The sequence below is a fragment of the Mauremys mutica genome, chromosome 4 (assembly GCF_020497125.1).
Source record: "Mauremys mutica isolate MM-2020 ecotype Southern chromosome 4, ASM2049712v1, whole genome shotgun sequence".
Classification (NCBI taxonomy): domain Eukaryota; kingdom Metazoa; phylum Chordata; order Testudines; family Geoemydidae; genus Mauremys; species Mauremys mutica.
This window is the reverse complement of record NC_059075.1, coordinates 146,911,133-146,924,990: the sequence shown is the minus strand read 5'-3', so window position 1 is coordinate 146,924,990 and position 13,858 is coordinate 146,911,133. Positions and strand designations below refer to the sequence as shown.

The following is a 13,858-nucleotide window of genomic DNA, read 5'->3' as shown; positions in this document are numbered from 1 at the left end:
GAGAGGGGGAAAGGCAGAACAGGGCGTGGCTCTCCCTGGATGGAAGGAGAGAGGAGGGGCATGGCGGGGGGAGGGGAGGAGAGGGTTTGTCTCACACCACGCTCTCTGGCTCATGTGTTGGAGGGAGGAGGGGGAAGGGCCAGACGAGGGCAGGCAGGACTCCTTGTGGATCACCCCCAGCCTCTCCCTCCTGCGTGCTGTCGGCTCCCTCCGAGCTCCTCCGTCGGCATGGCCCAGGCAGCTTGTCCCCCGCCGAGTCACAGAACACACAAAGCGCGCGGTGGGCGGAGTTGGTACTTACTTTGGCGCCAGTAATGGCTGCAAGGCCACCTCCTCTGTCTCTGGGATGCTGGCCTGAGGCGACTGTTTTTGGCTGCTGTAAGACACGACTTTGCCCAGCTGGGGGGCAGTGGGCGGGTCGGGCGAGCGTACCCGGAGTGGCTCCGGTTTGCCGAAGCGGGGTGGCACCGGGCGGGTCAGCGGGTTCTTGCCCAGCGGTGAGCGCTTCGAATCGTCCGAGGAGGAGCTGGTGCGTGGGGCGTTGCTGGAGCCCGGTGTTGACTGAATGCCCGAGTCCACCAGCCCCGTGTCCTCCTCCCTGGCCAGGGGCGGCGGGATAGGTGACTGCTGCAGCAGCTTCTCCCGCTCCTGCATGGAGGCCACGATGTGGCGGGAGAGATTGTCATAGCGCATGGGTGAGGGCTCGCAGGGGGGTGGGTGCTTGGGCGAGCCGGCACCAGGGAAGCGGCTGTGCAGGTCGGCCTCACGCTGCTGGGTGATGCGGGCCGAGAGGAAGGGCGAGGTGTAGCCCATGGTGGGCTCCGGCTCCGGCCCAGCCTGCACTGACTCGAAGTCGGGGCTTTCAGAGGGGGTGAGCAGGCTGTCGTACGATAAGCTGCCATTGCGTGTCTGGTTCACCAGACTCTTGTAGGAGGTGGAGGTGGTGCCCTCTGAGCGGATCGACTGAAGCTGGCCCAGCTCGAAGCCCGTGCCTTGGGCCGACTTGAGGCTAGAGGAGCGCGAGCCGCTTGACAGTGGGTCAAAGTGGAAGCTCTTGCCGAAGGTGGGAGAGCGGAAGCTCTCGGGCTCCAGGCTCGGCTCCGAGCGGTAGCTGGGGTTCCGGCTGCTCTCGGCGATGGAGGTGGGCTCCTTCAGGCTGTCCCCTCGGCTCAGCTGCAGGGCACAGGAGATGGATGGTATAGTCAGAGACCCCCTCACCTAATACCCACAGAACTAGAGACCCACTCCAACCTGTCGTGCCCCCCATACTGTCCTGGGGGCTGGAACAAGGCACCTCCAGAGACAGCCCAGCCCCTATCCCATTTCCCAGGGTTCCACCCTGCAGACTCCTCACCAGGCATCCCCAGAGACAGGGCAGAGGAGCTCAAAGCAAGGTCTCCCCTAAAAGGGTCCGGACCCCCTCACAGCCCAGCCCCCACGTTCCCCCCAGCTCTGCCCTGTAGGGTTGGCATAGGGCATCCCTGGAGGCAGGGCAGGGGACACATCCCAAGAGATAAGGCAGGGGGAACTCAGCACCCCACCCCGCACTGCCCTGCAAGTTCAGCTTCAGGAGCTGGGGTAACATCCCCTTCAGAAGGGCCCCGGCCCCTCTCCCAGCACTGCCCTCTGAGGACAAGCCTGAGTCCTGTGGGAACCAAGAACCTGTCCCCTTATAACACCACAGCCCAATGGCAATGACTGGGTGGGTGGCCTGGGGCTGGACCCAACCAACACGTTCTGAGACACTTAGTCCTTGCATATCCCCCTTCCACTGCCTCCACTTGCCCACGGGCATCTCCTCAGAGTCACTCCCCACCCTCGCCCTGCAGTCTGGGCCAGCCCCCAGGGCCTTCCAAGGGCAGCCTTACCTTGGCGCTGGTGGAGTGCGGCATGGCAGCTGAGGCACTGCTGCTGCTGTAGCCAGGGCGGTACTTGTACATGGTCGGAGTTGGAGGGCTGTCCCTGCCTAGCAAGCTGCTGTCTGTGGAGGGGGGAAGAGAGAGAGAGAGACACACACTCACACACGGCATTCGCGGCTTCACCGCAGGGTCCCCTCCCTGCAGTTGGGGGACACCACAGTCATCGTGCTGATCCGTGAGAACCGTCTCTGAGCCTGGGATGGGGGTTGGGACGCCAAGGAGGGGGAGGAACTGGGTTAGATGGGCCAAAAGGCAGCACTGGGAATGGGATGAAATGGAGCAGGAGGGTCATTTCCCAACAGTGAGATCAGGCAGGCAGCTTCCAGCCCTGCGTGCAGCCTGGCCAGCGCTGGGTCATGGGTTCTCGGCTCCACTCTGCTGAGCAAGGGGTCCTGTGACTGGCGGAGAAACACCACACTGAGCTGCGCAATACTCAAGGGGCTCCACTAACCATGCTGGAGATATGCTGCCGCGGAACAGTCCTGCCCTGGTGCCCAGGGGACGGGCTTTGTGGATTGTCTTTAACACTGCTCCAACACAAGAGCCTTGCCTGTTCTGAGCGCAGGCAGAAGCCCGCAACTCTCCTCTTCCTGACAAGGGAGGGTGGGGAGGTGTGCTGGGCATTTTGGGAGCTCTGTCCAACTGGCGTAACAGATGTCACAGCTTGCCTTCACCTCAAGGCCAGGCATCTTACCGTCACCTTCGAGGCTCTACCCCTGCCCAGATCTTATCCGCCTCTTCCAAAGCCTCTTCTCCCGCTGCTCCAGCTCCTCCCACACTAACCCTGGAATTGCCTCCACACTAGCCCCATTCTGTCCAAATGCCGCTTCTTCCACCACACCCTGTAGTTCTGCCTATGGAGCCTTGCTATATTCCAGCACAGACCCATCCTATGGGGAGTGTGAACTGCTGGGTCCAGTCAGCTGGGAAACAGCTTGGGACAAGGACAGTGTCTTCCACTGCAATGACCCCAGTAGCTCATGCCTCCTCTCCCCACAGATAGAGCTCAACACCATCTCTCAGAGGCAGGCAAACACTTGGAGAAACCACCGCACAGAGAGGGGAAGCCATTCACCCAAGGTGTCACTAAGTGAGTCAGTCAGAGACCAGAGCTCTGGACTCCCAGGAAGATAGTCTAGTCACCAGACCATGTCTCCTCTCCACACACATTCCCTTGGATTCCCTCTCCCAGCGGGGGACAGAACTGGCAGGCCAGGAGCCAGCGATAATGCCTACATGAGGGAAATTAGCACTAGCATCTGTGCTCCCACCTACACATCAGGACAGGCACCACCATCGTGAAATCAGGCTACAGACAAGATTCAGGCCCCCTCTGGATCCCGGCTTCCCACACACAAGGGTAGCAGCACAAACCACTCTAACTCGCTAGTCCAGAGAGTCACCGCAGCAACCTTCCCAGCCAGGGATCAGTGCAATCTAGGCAACGCAGTCACCAGCTCCGCTTTGCCCTTCACTAGGCTGTGTGCAACACAAACTAAGCCCTGCAAATGCTCCAAGAGACATTTCTAAAACTGCCCAATCGCTTCTACGCACAGCTCTGCAGCCCCCGCTGCTATCCAGCCCTGGGCTCTGCCGATGCACCTCGATCCTGGGCTGTGCCCATGGGCTCCCCTCCCTGCGACGGGTGGGGCACAGCTGCTCGTCAGCCTGGCATGCCTTCCTTACCCTCATTGGTGGCCAGGGTTAAGTGCGTCCTCAGACCTGTGTAGCGGCTGAGGTCTGGCTTGGGTGGGGGTGGTGGCTCAGCATCGGCAGACTGGCTCTCCATCACGTCCAGACTTCCTTTGGACTGCAGAGACAAAGGGCAGAGGAGCAATCAGAAGGGTGGGGCAGGACGCCAGGTCCTCCCCGCTGGGCTCAGCAGCGGTGAGGTGGTGTTAAGGGGCCCTGCTGCCTCCTGGCTGACAAGGCATCCCAGGAGCAATGTCCACTTGCGGCTCAGATGCCAGGTGGGAAGGGAAGAGGTGCCTTGGAGCTACCCGGGAGGAGAGAGAGAGGGAGGGAGGGTGTGAGCCTCATGCAGCAGTGGCCGCCACGTGGAAGGAACACGGCTTCAGTTGCGGGGCAGGCTGGATGAACACAGTGAAACCACAGAGAGGGGAAGAAAGGGAGCACGTGAAAGGCTCACTCGGTTCCTACTCACGGCTGCACACTGCACCCCCTGGGCTCTCCCTGCCCAGGTGCTGTCCTCCTCACCTTTGTTCTCTTCAGTTCAGCCTGGATACCATTGTCCATTATCTTGACAGTGACCTGTCCATCCGACACCTCAGGCCGCAGGAAGGGCGGCTTCACCAACACCGTCTGCTCTGCCTTTGGTCGTCCGAGGTATCTAGTGAAGCACAGGGGAGAGGTAAGCACTGAACTCGACACGAGAGCAGCTGAGCTGGGACAGTGCCCTGCCTGGCTGGCACTCTACGGGAAGGAGCTGCACGCCCTGGAGGGACCCCCACGAGAGGGAGGGGGAGAAAAGAGCCATGCGCTCTATGATGCTAAGCCCAGAATGAGGGTGCTTTTAGCCATGCAGTTCCCCAATCACCAAGCAATTCTACAGGGGGCATCTAAGCCTCCCACAAAGCCAGGAGGCTCCCCTGAACGCGGCTCCCCCAGGCAAGTGCCTCAATGAGCATGATGCTGGTAGCTGCGCTGAGAACACCCAGGGGCAGGTTTGGATTTAAAGCAGAGGAGCGGGGACTTGCCCTAGCGAAGCAGACACTCACATGAGGACATCCACCTCCCAGAACAGCTAAGCAGGCCTGGGACCAAGGGGCTGGCTCGGATCTCCCTGTAGCAGGTGGGGCAGACTTACCTGGGGGCTGGGGAGCTGCAGAGAACACGGCTGACATTCTTACAGCAGCCGTTGGTGAAGGGGTTCACACCACCCCGGAATTTACCCGTAACCTGTGGGAGACAGAAAACCATTCAGGGGAGCCAGTACGGAGATGCAGGGAGGGGAGGCCGGCCACCGCTCTCCCTCTTACCCTCCAAACACCTGTGGCCTGTAGAGTACGTACCTGTTCATTGGTAGTGCGTCCCCTGGCTACCAGCACCACGTGGAACCCCGTAAGGCCAGCTACAGGGATGAAGAACAAGCCAGCCACGCACATCACAGCCATGCTGCCAGCAAAGTCAAGGAACCAACCACAGTGCTGTTCTCATATACACTCCCCGCTTCAAGCCCCACTGCTCCTCCTGCCCCGACTGGGAATGCTCTTCTCCTGGCACCCCCATGCACCTGGGAGACATCCCTTCCCCAACCTGCAATGCTCATCTCCTGGCACCCCCACACCCAAGGGAGACACCCCCTCTCCTGGTCTGCTGTTTTAGGCAGGATTTCACTGCACCGTAGAGATGGGAGGAGGATACGTGACGGCCATGCGGACCCCAGAGAGCTCTTCCACCTGGTAGAGGACATAGAGCAGGCCAAAGCCGAAGACGCCCATGATGTGCACGGTGAGCGAGAGCAGGAAGAGGAAGAAGTAGCGGTAGTTGCGCCGCCCGATGCAGTTGTTCACCCAGGGGCAGTGATGGTCAAACTCCTGCCAGTTACAAGAGAAGGGCAGAAAACAGTCAGAGGCTTCTGTTCAACAGCAGAGGGCTACAGGCGCTAGCAAACCTGCATCATGCGGCAAGCAGAACACAGGCCCCCCTGCTACCCCACCCTGAACGGAGAGCAGAGCACAGGATTGCCATGCCAACCCACCCAACCCCACAGCTCCTCCCCTCACAGGGAGAGTGGAGCACAAAATTGCCATGCCACCCCACCCCTTCCCATGGTTCCTCACCCTCCAGGGAGAGCACAGACCCCTACCTGGGATCAGAGTGTAGGACCCTCGCTATCTGAACTTCATGGTGATCAGAGCAGAAGGCTCTCCCACCCCCCTGCCACAGGGAAACGGAGCACAATATGCCCTTGTCCTCTAGGGTCCTCACCCCATAAGCCATAGGGCAAATAGAGTGCAATACAGACAGAGCCACCCTCCATGTCCTGCAGCCAAGCACAGTACAGGACCACCACTGGCATGCAGAGCTGTGCAATACACAGGGTGCTGCGGGCACAGTAGCTCAGATCACTGCAGTCCAGCCTGCACCCTGCCGGCGGTTCCTCACCTCCACACAGTTGTCACAGACGCTGCAGTGGGAGCAGCGCGGGGGCCGGTAGAAGCGGCACGTCGCACACCATTTCATGCGCACCTGGATGCCCTTGATCTCCACTGTCTTGTAGAGTGGGGCTCTGAAGTCATCCTCCTTATCCTCATCTTCCTCTGCTGAGGGAGGGGAAATGCCCAGCAGAGCAATACGTCAGAGCACTGGGAAGCCACAGGCCAAACCCAGCTGCTATCTGCCCCCACAAGTTGGGAGAGCTTCTGAGAACCCCCCGACTTCGCTGTCCCGACGCTGTTACATTGGACACCTCAGCTGCCCCCTAACAGGAAAATCCCCAAGTCTGCATTCTGAGCAGGCATGGGGGCCATCTAGAGGGCCCCAAATACTGAACCATCTATCGGGAGGTTCTCCTAGGCCTTGGCCTCTCAGATGTCTGCTGACCATGGGAGGCTCAGGGACCTGATCCAGGAATACAGGATTTATATCTGTTTTGGCCATCGGTCCATCTGATCCAGAATGCTGGCTCCAACAGCGGCCAATACCAGACATGACAGAAAAAGGAAAACCCTCACAATGCATGTCCCAGCACAATACCATATAACCAGGGCAAGAGGTTCTTTCCTCAGCCCTGTGGCCAGCCTTATGCCCTGAAGCTGGAGATCTGGGGTCTCAGCCCCTGTCCCGTCATCAGCAGAGCATGGAAAGAGCTGGCTCCTGACAAGACACTTCCTGGGCTGCACTGAAGCGGGAACTGCTCTCACCTCGTGGGAATATACCCGGGTCCATGAAGGTGGCCATGCTGAAGTTGGCCAGCACGAAGAGGAAGACAACAGCATTGTAGATGGGGATGATCGGGGAGATGTACAGGCTGAGCCCTGGGCACCTGCACACAGACACAAGAGGTGAGACAATGCACAATCACCTTGACTCATGACCTAATTGGACTCTAGATAGGATGCCCCCAGCCCTTCCCACCAACCCTTCCCCAATTTAGTCTAATAACTGCATTCTGCAACCCCAAGAGAAGCCCTTCAGAGTCATCTAGCCAAGGAGGGACTCCAGGCAATGCCGTTTGGAGCTGCGAACTGGAAAGGAGGGAGGATAGAGTCCTGCCCTCAACCCTGTGTCTGAAGGCAGCAAGAGTAGCCTTTAATACCCTTTCCCCACTGCTGCTCCTTGCTGCAGAGCTCAGTAGGGCAGCAGCTGGGCAGAGGACAGAGCGAGGGGATGGACGTGCTGGGCACTGGACAAGCCGTCCCTGCTGTGCTTTGCAGTGTCTCAAAGTGGAAGTCCACATTCCACCCCAGACAGGTGGGTCATATTTCCCACTGGGCGAACACTGGAGGAGGGGATTCACACTCCACAGGGGAGCTTAGGAATCACATGCACAGGAGCCAAAGAATTCCCAACACGTAGCCGTTAACCCTTCCCCTCCTGCAACAGGCCACTCCCCTTGGTTCTTTCCAGAAGAGCCAACCAGGACAATAGTGCACTTGGAAACTCGCCTGCAGCCTTCTCAGCGGGACGGGGTATGTCAAATAGCCAAGCAGCACTAGGAGACTAGGGTACACAGAACTGATTGCGTCCCTCCTCTGGGACAGAGGAGGCGCTTGGGCCCTCCAGCAGAAACAATGCTCAACGGTACTGGCCTGTCTCCTGGGCCACAGGTCCCCTGGCTAGATCCTAACCTTATTCCACTGAGCACCAGCTCTTGCTTGAGCTGGCTGGTATAGAAACTCATTCCCATAACCTCTCCCTACCCTCTTGTAGCCGACTTTGAAATGCAGCACGTACCCTCCACACTCTGAACAGTAGCTGCTGGGCATGGGGAACCCAGAGAGTCCAGGAAGTGAAATGATTAGCAGTGGGCACATAAGGGAAGCATTCTGCTGGGCCCCTCCGACCAGCTTGGAAAATCCACTGGAAGGGGAGAGTGAGGAACAGTCCTCCCCTTTCATGTCCCCTCCAAATTCAGCCATGTTGGAGGACAAGATGGTCATGGCCCAGCAGTTAAATGATGGTTCTATCCTGCTGTGTGGGACCTAACCATGCCCCCAGTCTGTGCCCAAGGAAGGATGGCCCAGCGGTCAGGGCTCCAGTCCAAGACTTAGGAGAGCTGGGTTCAAGTCCCTGCTCTGCCACAGACTCCCTGTGTAACCTTGTGCAAGTTGCATGGCCCCTCTGTGCCTCAGTTCCCCATCTGTACAATGGGGATAATAGCACTGCCCTGCCTCACATGGGGTACGAGGTGCTGAGACACTACAGGAATAGGGCCTCCAAATTACCTAAAACAGAGGGAGCCCTGGACGAACCAAAAGCAGGACTGACCCAACTCGTTAAGGCAAACTAGACAGTGAGGGGGAGAAACAGGATAAGCCAGTCTGACCAGCAGCTCCACACAGAGAGCTTGTAAGATTAAAAAAATGTCCCACACAATATGTGCAGGGAGAGTGGGGAAAGCGGCTATTGAGCAGAAAGAACCCAAGCAGAACATCCAAGTGAAAAAGAGCTCCTAGGTCTGGATGCTGGGACAGTCAGTTAAGGCTCCTCAAACAGTCCTAACTCTGCCATGGGGGCAGGGGGTGGCAAAGAAGTTCATTGTCTGCTCCCCAGTGCCCTCTCGGGGACAAAGGGAAGTCACAAGCACCAAGGCTGCACAGGAGGATGGGATACTTTGGGAAAAAAGGTCTCTAGTTATAGCAAGGAGGATGGAATCAGAGTGGCAATCTGGGAAGGGCCCACCTTTTTCTTCTGTGATTATACAGCACCCACACAATGGTGCTCTGGTCCCTGGCTGGGGCTACTAGGTGCTACCACAGTACTCCTAATAAATAACATACAGTGCTTAGTTCAGTCATGCTCTGGTCCCTGGCCAGGGCCTTTATGTGCTACTGTAATACAAATAATAAAATCTAGCTCAGTCATGGGTGGTGGGTCTGAGATCCACAATGGCTAATACTCTCCTATTGCTAAGCCTGTTTGGGTGGAGGTCAAAATAGGGTAGATAGTGATAAGGGAGTTCCAACCTTATTTAGAGAATCCCCACCACAATACCCAGACCTGCTGGAATTAACCAGACCCCATACAACAAAGGGCTCCTATGAACCTTGAGGTGCATTTCAGTGCTGAAGGCCGGGATGCAGATGGATTGGCAGAGTTGATGAGGGTGGGGCGGGCAGGAGCCAGACTGAGGTGCATTGGCAAAGTAGAAGGCATGACTGGAAGAGCAGGAGTCACTACAGAGTAGGATTGCGTACTGCAGTGCAAGTGATGTTATTGGTGTGACATCCCTTAGAAATATGCCACCACCCACTCTCTGGAAAACTCATATGGTGTGGGAGGGCAAGATGTGCCATGGGGGAGACAGGGCTCAGGTGCCCCTCATTCTAGATCAGGGGTCCGCCACCTTTCAGAAGTGCTGTGCTGAATCTTCATTTATTCACTCTAATTTAAGGTTTTGTGTACCAGTAATACATTTTAATGTTCTTAGAAGGTCTCTTTCTAGACGTCTATAATATATAACTAAACTATTGTCGTAGGTAAAGTTAATAAGGTTACAAAATGTTTAAGAAGCTTCATTTAAAAATTAAATTAAAATGCAGAGCCCCCCGGACTGGTGGCCAGGACCCAGGCAGTGTGAGTGCCACTGAAAATCAGCTCGCTTGCCCGTGCCATAGGTTGCCTACCCCTGATCTAGATGAAGCACCCCCATTCACCCACACATACTGCTGGGTGTTTGGCTGGCTGGCTAACAGCTCCTCTAGAATCCCAGGAGGGTTTGGAGGGACGCTGAAAGTGGTGTCAGAAATGGTGTACACTGGTAGGGGAATCACCGTCCCTCCTCCCCTGGAGGAGCTTGGGCTCAGGAGATAGTGGGCTTCCCCCTTGAAGGCGCCGGTGTAATACCCTAATCTGCTTTGCTGCTGGGAGTTTAATCCCACAGATCTAGGGCAGCATCTGTCCCTCTCCCCTCTCCCCTCCCCAACTCAGAGCAGTCTGCAATACACGCAGAGGGATTTAGGCAGCAGGAGCACAGAGACAGAGAGGAGAGCGCATGGGTGGCTGAAAAGGATGACATATGGCATGACTGGGGTAATCCATGGTAGCCTCAGAGTCTGGGGCAGCAGTTGTGGGGCACACACTAAATTGGGCAGGGATGGCCTGCCCCACTGCTCCTTGTTTCTCTTCCAGCCCCTCCTCCGCTGCCAGACGGATCACTGAACAGTCCCTTTAAAGGGACAGCTAGGACAGAAAAGCCCACTTTAACCATCCTCTCACATGCAGGTCAGTGGGAACACCAGCAATCTCCAATGGAGGGCAGGGGTGGGCTATATGAACCCTGGCTCTGGGACTGCTAACCAAAACCAAAGTGTGAGATGTTCAAATGCCAACATCTACAGCCTAGGCCTAGCAAGAGGCAAGCAGTCCAGTGCCGGGGGGAAAGGGCTAGGCGGCAGGCTGCGGGGAAGAGGGGAGGGCTGGGGGAACTGGACACAGTCTGTCTGTCTAGGGCATCAGTTCCAATCCAGTGGTTCATAGTGATTTACTACTATCCCACTTTTGTTTCCCATCATGCTGCTGAAGCAGTGATGCAGTCAGAACCATCACGGCCATTTGTACTGCTTGTGCAAGGAGAACTGGGAAGGGCCTTGATACATTTCTCAGTGCACAGATGTTCCCATCCCAAAGTCACCAGCACTTACTTAATCCTCCCCATTAGTAGTCTCAGCAGAGGGACTATGGCTGGACAGGCCACAGACTGAAGAGTCTCTCATCACCCCAGGGCTAGAGTTAGACACTGCTGGGGGAAGCAAGCACTGCCACTGCCTATGCTGCCCCTGCACACACGCTCTGTTAGTGGTGCCTGTTCTAGGAGTGTCTGGCAAGGCGGGGAGCTGCCAGCAGGTGGAGTGAGGCCTGGATGGGACTGGTAGGAAGAGGAGTCATGTTCTGAGAGGCAAGGGAGAGGTAAATAATATGTGCCTGTCCTGGAAGCCAAGGGAGGAGCCGCTGCACACACCTGTCCTGGCATGCAGCTTCAAGCAGTGGGAGAGAGAGATGAAAGAAGGGCAGGGAGGCGGAGGGAGATAAGGGCGTGGGGAGAAAGGAGAGATGGCCAGAGAGCAGGTAAATGAAAGGGAGGTGCTGGTGGCCACACCCAGCTGGAGGCGGTGTTGGGGCAGGCTTGCTCATTTCCCACCTGATAATTAACCCAATTAATTCCGGTCACTCTCTCCTGGCAGGCCATGGGAAGAGAGCCTGCATCCAGGTCAGTGTCCCTCCCAAAATATCCACCACCAGGCAAGCTCTCACTTTCTCACACCATGTTTGGCCTGGGTGGAGGAAGTGGTGACTCTCTCACTGACTGAACAGCCTCAAAGGATGCTCTGCAACCCAGGAGGGAAAGGAGTCGCCTGGACCAGGACTAGCAGAAGTACTGGAATGCCATTCCAGCTCCTAAAAAAGGTGCCGAAACCGTGTACTGGAGCATTCTGGCATGGCTTGAGCCCTGCTCCTGGGTGTTGTCCCACACTCTGCCACAGACCTGCTAAGTGATTTTGGGCAAATCACTTCCCTTCTAGGTTTCCCCATCAGTCTCACACACAGGGAGGCGGGGGAGGGGAGAAGGCTAAATCCACTAATACTCACAAAGTCCTTGGATAGCAGAGGTGCTACAGATTGCAATTTCTGCTCCAACAAGCCCCTCTTGCAATGAGCCATAACCTAGGTTCCTTCCTACTTGAACAGCCACTAGCCACAGAAAGCTAAGTACTGCCCATCATGCACAATTCAGAGACTGAGAACAATGTACTATGCAGGCTGTGTGAAGTGAAACTGAGGCAGCCTGGGGTGTCACGACCCCACCCCTAGCACGTTCATTCTGTGCCTGACTAACAGCATCAAGCTTGGTTTGCATGTGACTGCTGCAAGCACCCAAGCAGCCTTACACCATCCCTGATACTAGCCAGGTTTTAGTAATTTTATATCAGTACCAGAAAGGAAACAAAAGTGTGTGGGGAAGAGGGGGTGGCTTTCAATCCTTTCCGTTCCTGGCAGGGGGATTCCCCCCACAGTGATTCAGAATGGCACATGAAGCTGCACTCCAGAAGCCAGCCAGGGGCACCCTGCATGGGAAAAGCCTTGCAAGGAGCAGGCAGACAAGGAGTAAAACCACCGCGCTTTTGAAGGACACCCTTCCTGGGGTGGCTAAAAATCCTCCCTTCTGCCACAACTCAGACCACATCAACCCCCAAATCCTCCCTGATTCCCCCTTCACTGCCTTCCCCTTCAAAGCTCTGCACTGCTCAGCCCCTGCCCAAGCCACCTTCCTTCCTCACTGCATCCAAGTTGCCCCTTATACGTGGGGCTGTTTCCTGGGCACCTAATCACCACCACCACCCCTTTTGTTTGGACAAATTCCTCCTTAAACCTTGCATCTTTCAGTGTCAATCCACTCTCAAAAGTGATCTTCATCTCACTGGCACCCTGGGCATCTGGCCATTCCTCCCCCTCTCCTGACACAATACCTAGAACCGTCTCATCTGTTCAGGGTAGCCCAACAGCTTCTTGGGGCACAGACTGTGTTTTCCTTTACGGATTGTACAGCACCAGGTGCCCTGACTGGGCTGGCCAAGCAAATGGGGAGGGACTGACTACAATCCACCTCAGCAGAGGCCTGACTGCCTGACGCTGGAGTCCCTTGAAGGCAGACGGTGTCAGATAAGGGGTGGTGCAGAGAAATCCAGCAGCCCATGACTCACTGAGGAAGGGGGAAGTCGCTCCACTTTAAAGACCACTTCTGCCACTTTATGTTCTCTACAGTGACTGCCTACAAAGATTCAGGCCAGGAACCAAACATGCACCGTCTGAGAAAGGAAGGAAGAAACACTGCTACGGGAGGGTTACACTTGGCAATCGAGTCTCATGGTTCCCTCGTTACACATGCTGATGATGAGAGATCACAGCATAGGATAAATAAGAGTGCAGTTTGTACAGGTGGAAGCCCCTCTGAAATCACACCCAACACATGGGGCTTTCCTTAGGGAAAGGTGAGGGCAGAAGCGACACCAAGACGCTGCACCTGGCTCGCTATCTCAGAATACGTCACATCAGTAAGGGTATGTATCTCTTCTCTGCACAGTTAACTCAGACTCTAGCCCAAGACCCCTTACAATCCACACAGAAAAACCCCAAACTGGGAGGTGGTTTAAGCCTAGTCTAACTTACCTGGGGTGGGGGGAGTTAGAATCCAGGCCCCACTTTAACTTGGGCTGGAACCTGCCCACTTTGCAATGAAGACACAGACTAACTCACTTGAGTGCTGATAATCCTCCATAGTCTCCCCATAATTCCTCCCAAAGGACAGACAAGTTCTCTTTCAATTGACAACTGACTAGGAAAAAAATCCTAGAGCATCTCTGCACACAGAGCCATGGGATATGTTCCCACACACAGGGGCAAGTGCCGAAACAGTGAGGACACAATAATGTGGATGGGGCTTTGCTGTGGGGAAACCCTCAGGCTATGCTAACCTCGGGTGCCCAGACCCAGGTGCCAAGCACCCATGTTAACTATGCAATGAAGCCATACCCTGGACTGAGAAGGAGGGAGAGACCCCTCATACTAACCACTCCATCCACTAGGCAAGGCTACAGTATTCCTAGGATTACAGGCGACTCCAATACCCCTCACTGGTAACATCTGCCAAGCATTCCTGCAGGGCAAGAGATGAACTAGCATGGCTAGCAAGGAGAGCCAAGACACCTGTGAATCTACAGCATACCAATGAGCCCGTACTTTGGGTTTAGCAATAT

The 13,858-nt window shown here is 56.1% G+C and overlaps 1 protein-coding gene across 2 annotated transcripts in view; it reads right to left on the bottom strand.

Moving 5' to 3' along the window:
* ZDHHC5 (zinc finger DHHC-type palmitoyltransferase 5) overlaps positions 1 to 13,858 on the bottom strand; it is a 40,749-nt gene that overhangs the window by 2,818 nt on the left and 24,073 nt on the right. For both annotated transcript variants that reach the window (XM_045015983.1, XM_045015985.1), the window contains 9 exons: positions 6,806 to 6,927; positions 6,048 to 6,205; positions 5,304 to 5,476; positions 4,952 to 5,054; positions 4,747 to 4,838; positions 4,137 to 4,269; positions 3,606 to 3,729; positions 1,869 to 1,981; positions 302 to 1,173 (listed from right to left, as the gene is read on the bottom strand). In XM_045015983.1, coding sequence (XP_044871918.1) covers positions 302 to 1,173; positions 1,869 to 1,981; positions 3,606 to 3,729; positions 4,137 to 4,269; positions 4,747 to 4,838; positions 4,952 to 5,054; positions 5,304 to 5,476; positions 6,048 to 6,205; positions 6,806 to 6,927 — 1,890 coding nt within the window. The remainder of the gene's footprint in view (positions 1 to 301; positions 1,174 to 1,868; positions 1,982 to 3,605; positions 3,730 to 4,136; positions 4,270 to 4,746; positions 4,839 to 4,951; positions 5,055 to 5,303; positions 5,477 to 6,047; positions 6,206 to 6,805; positions 6,928 to 13,858) is intronic.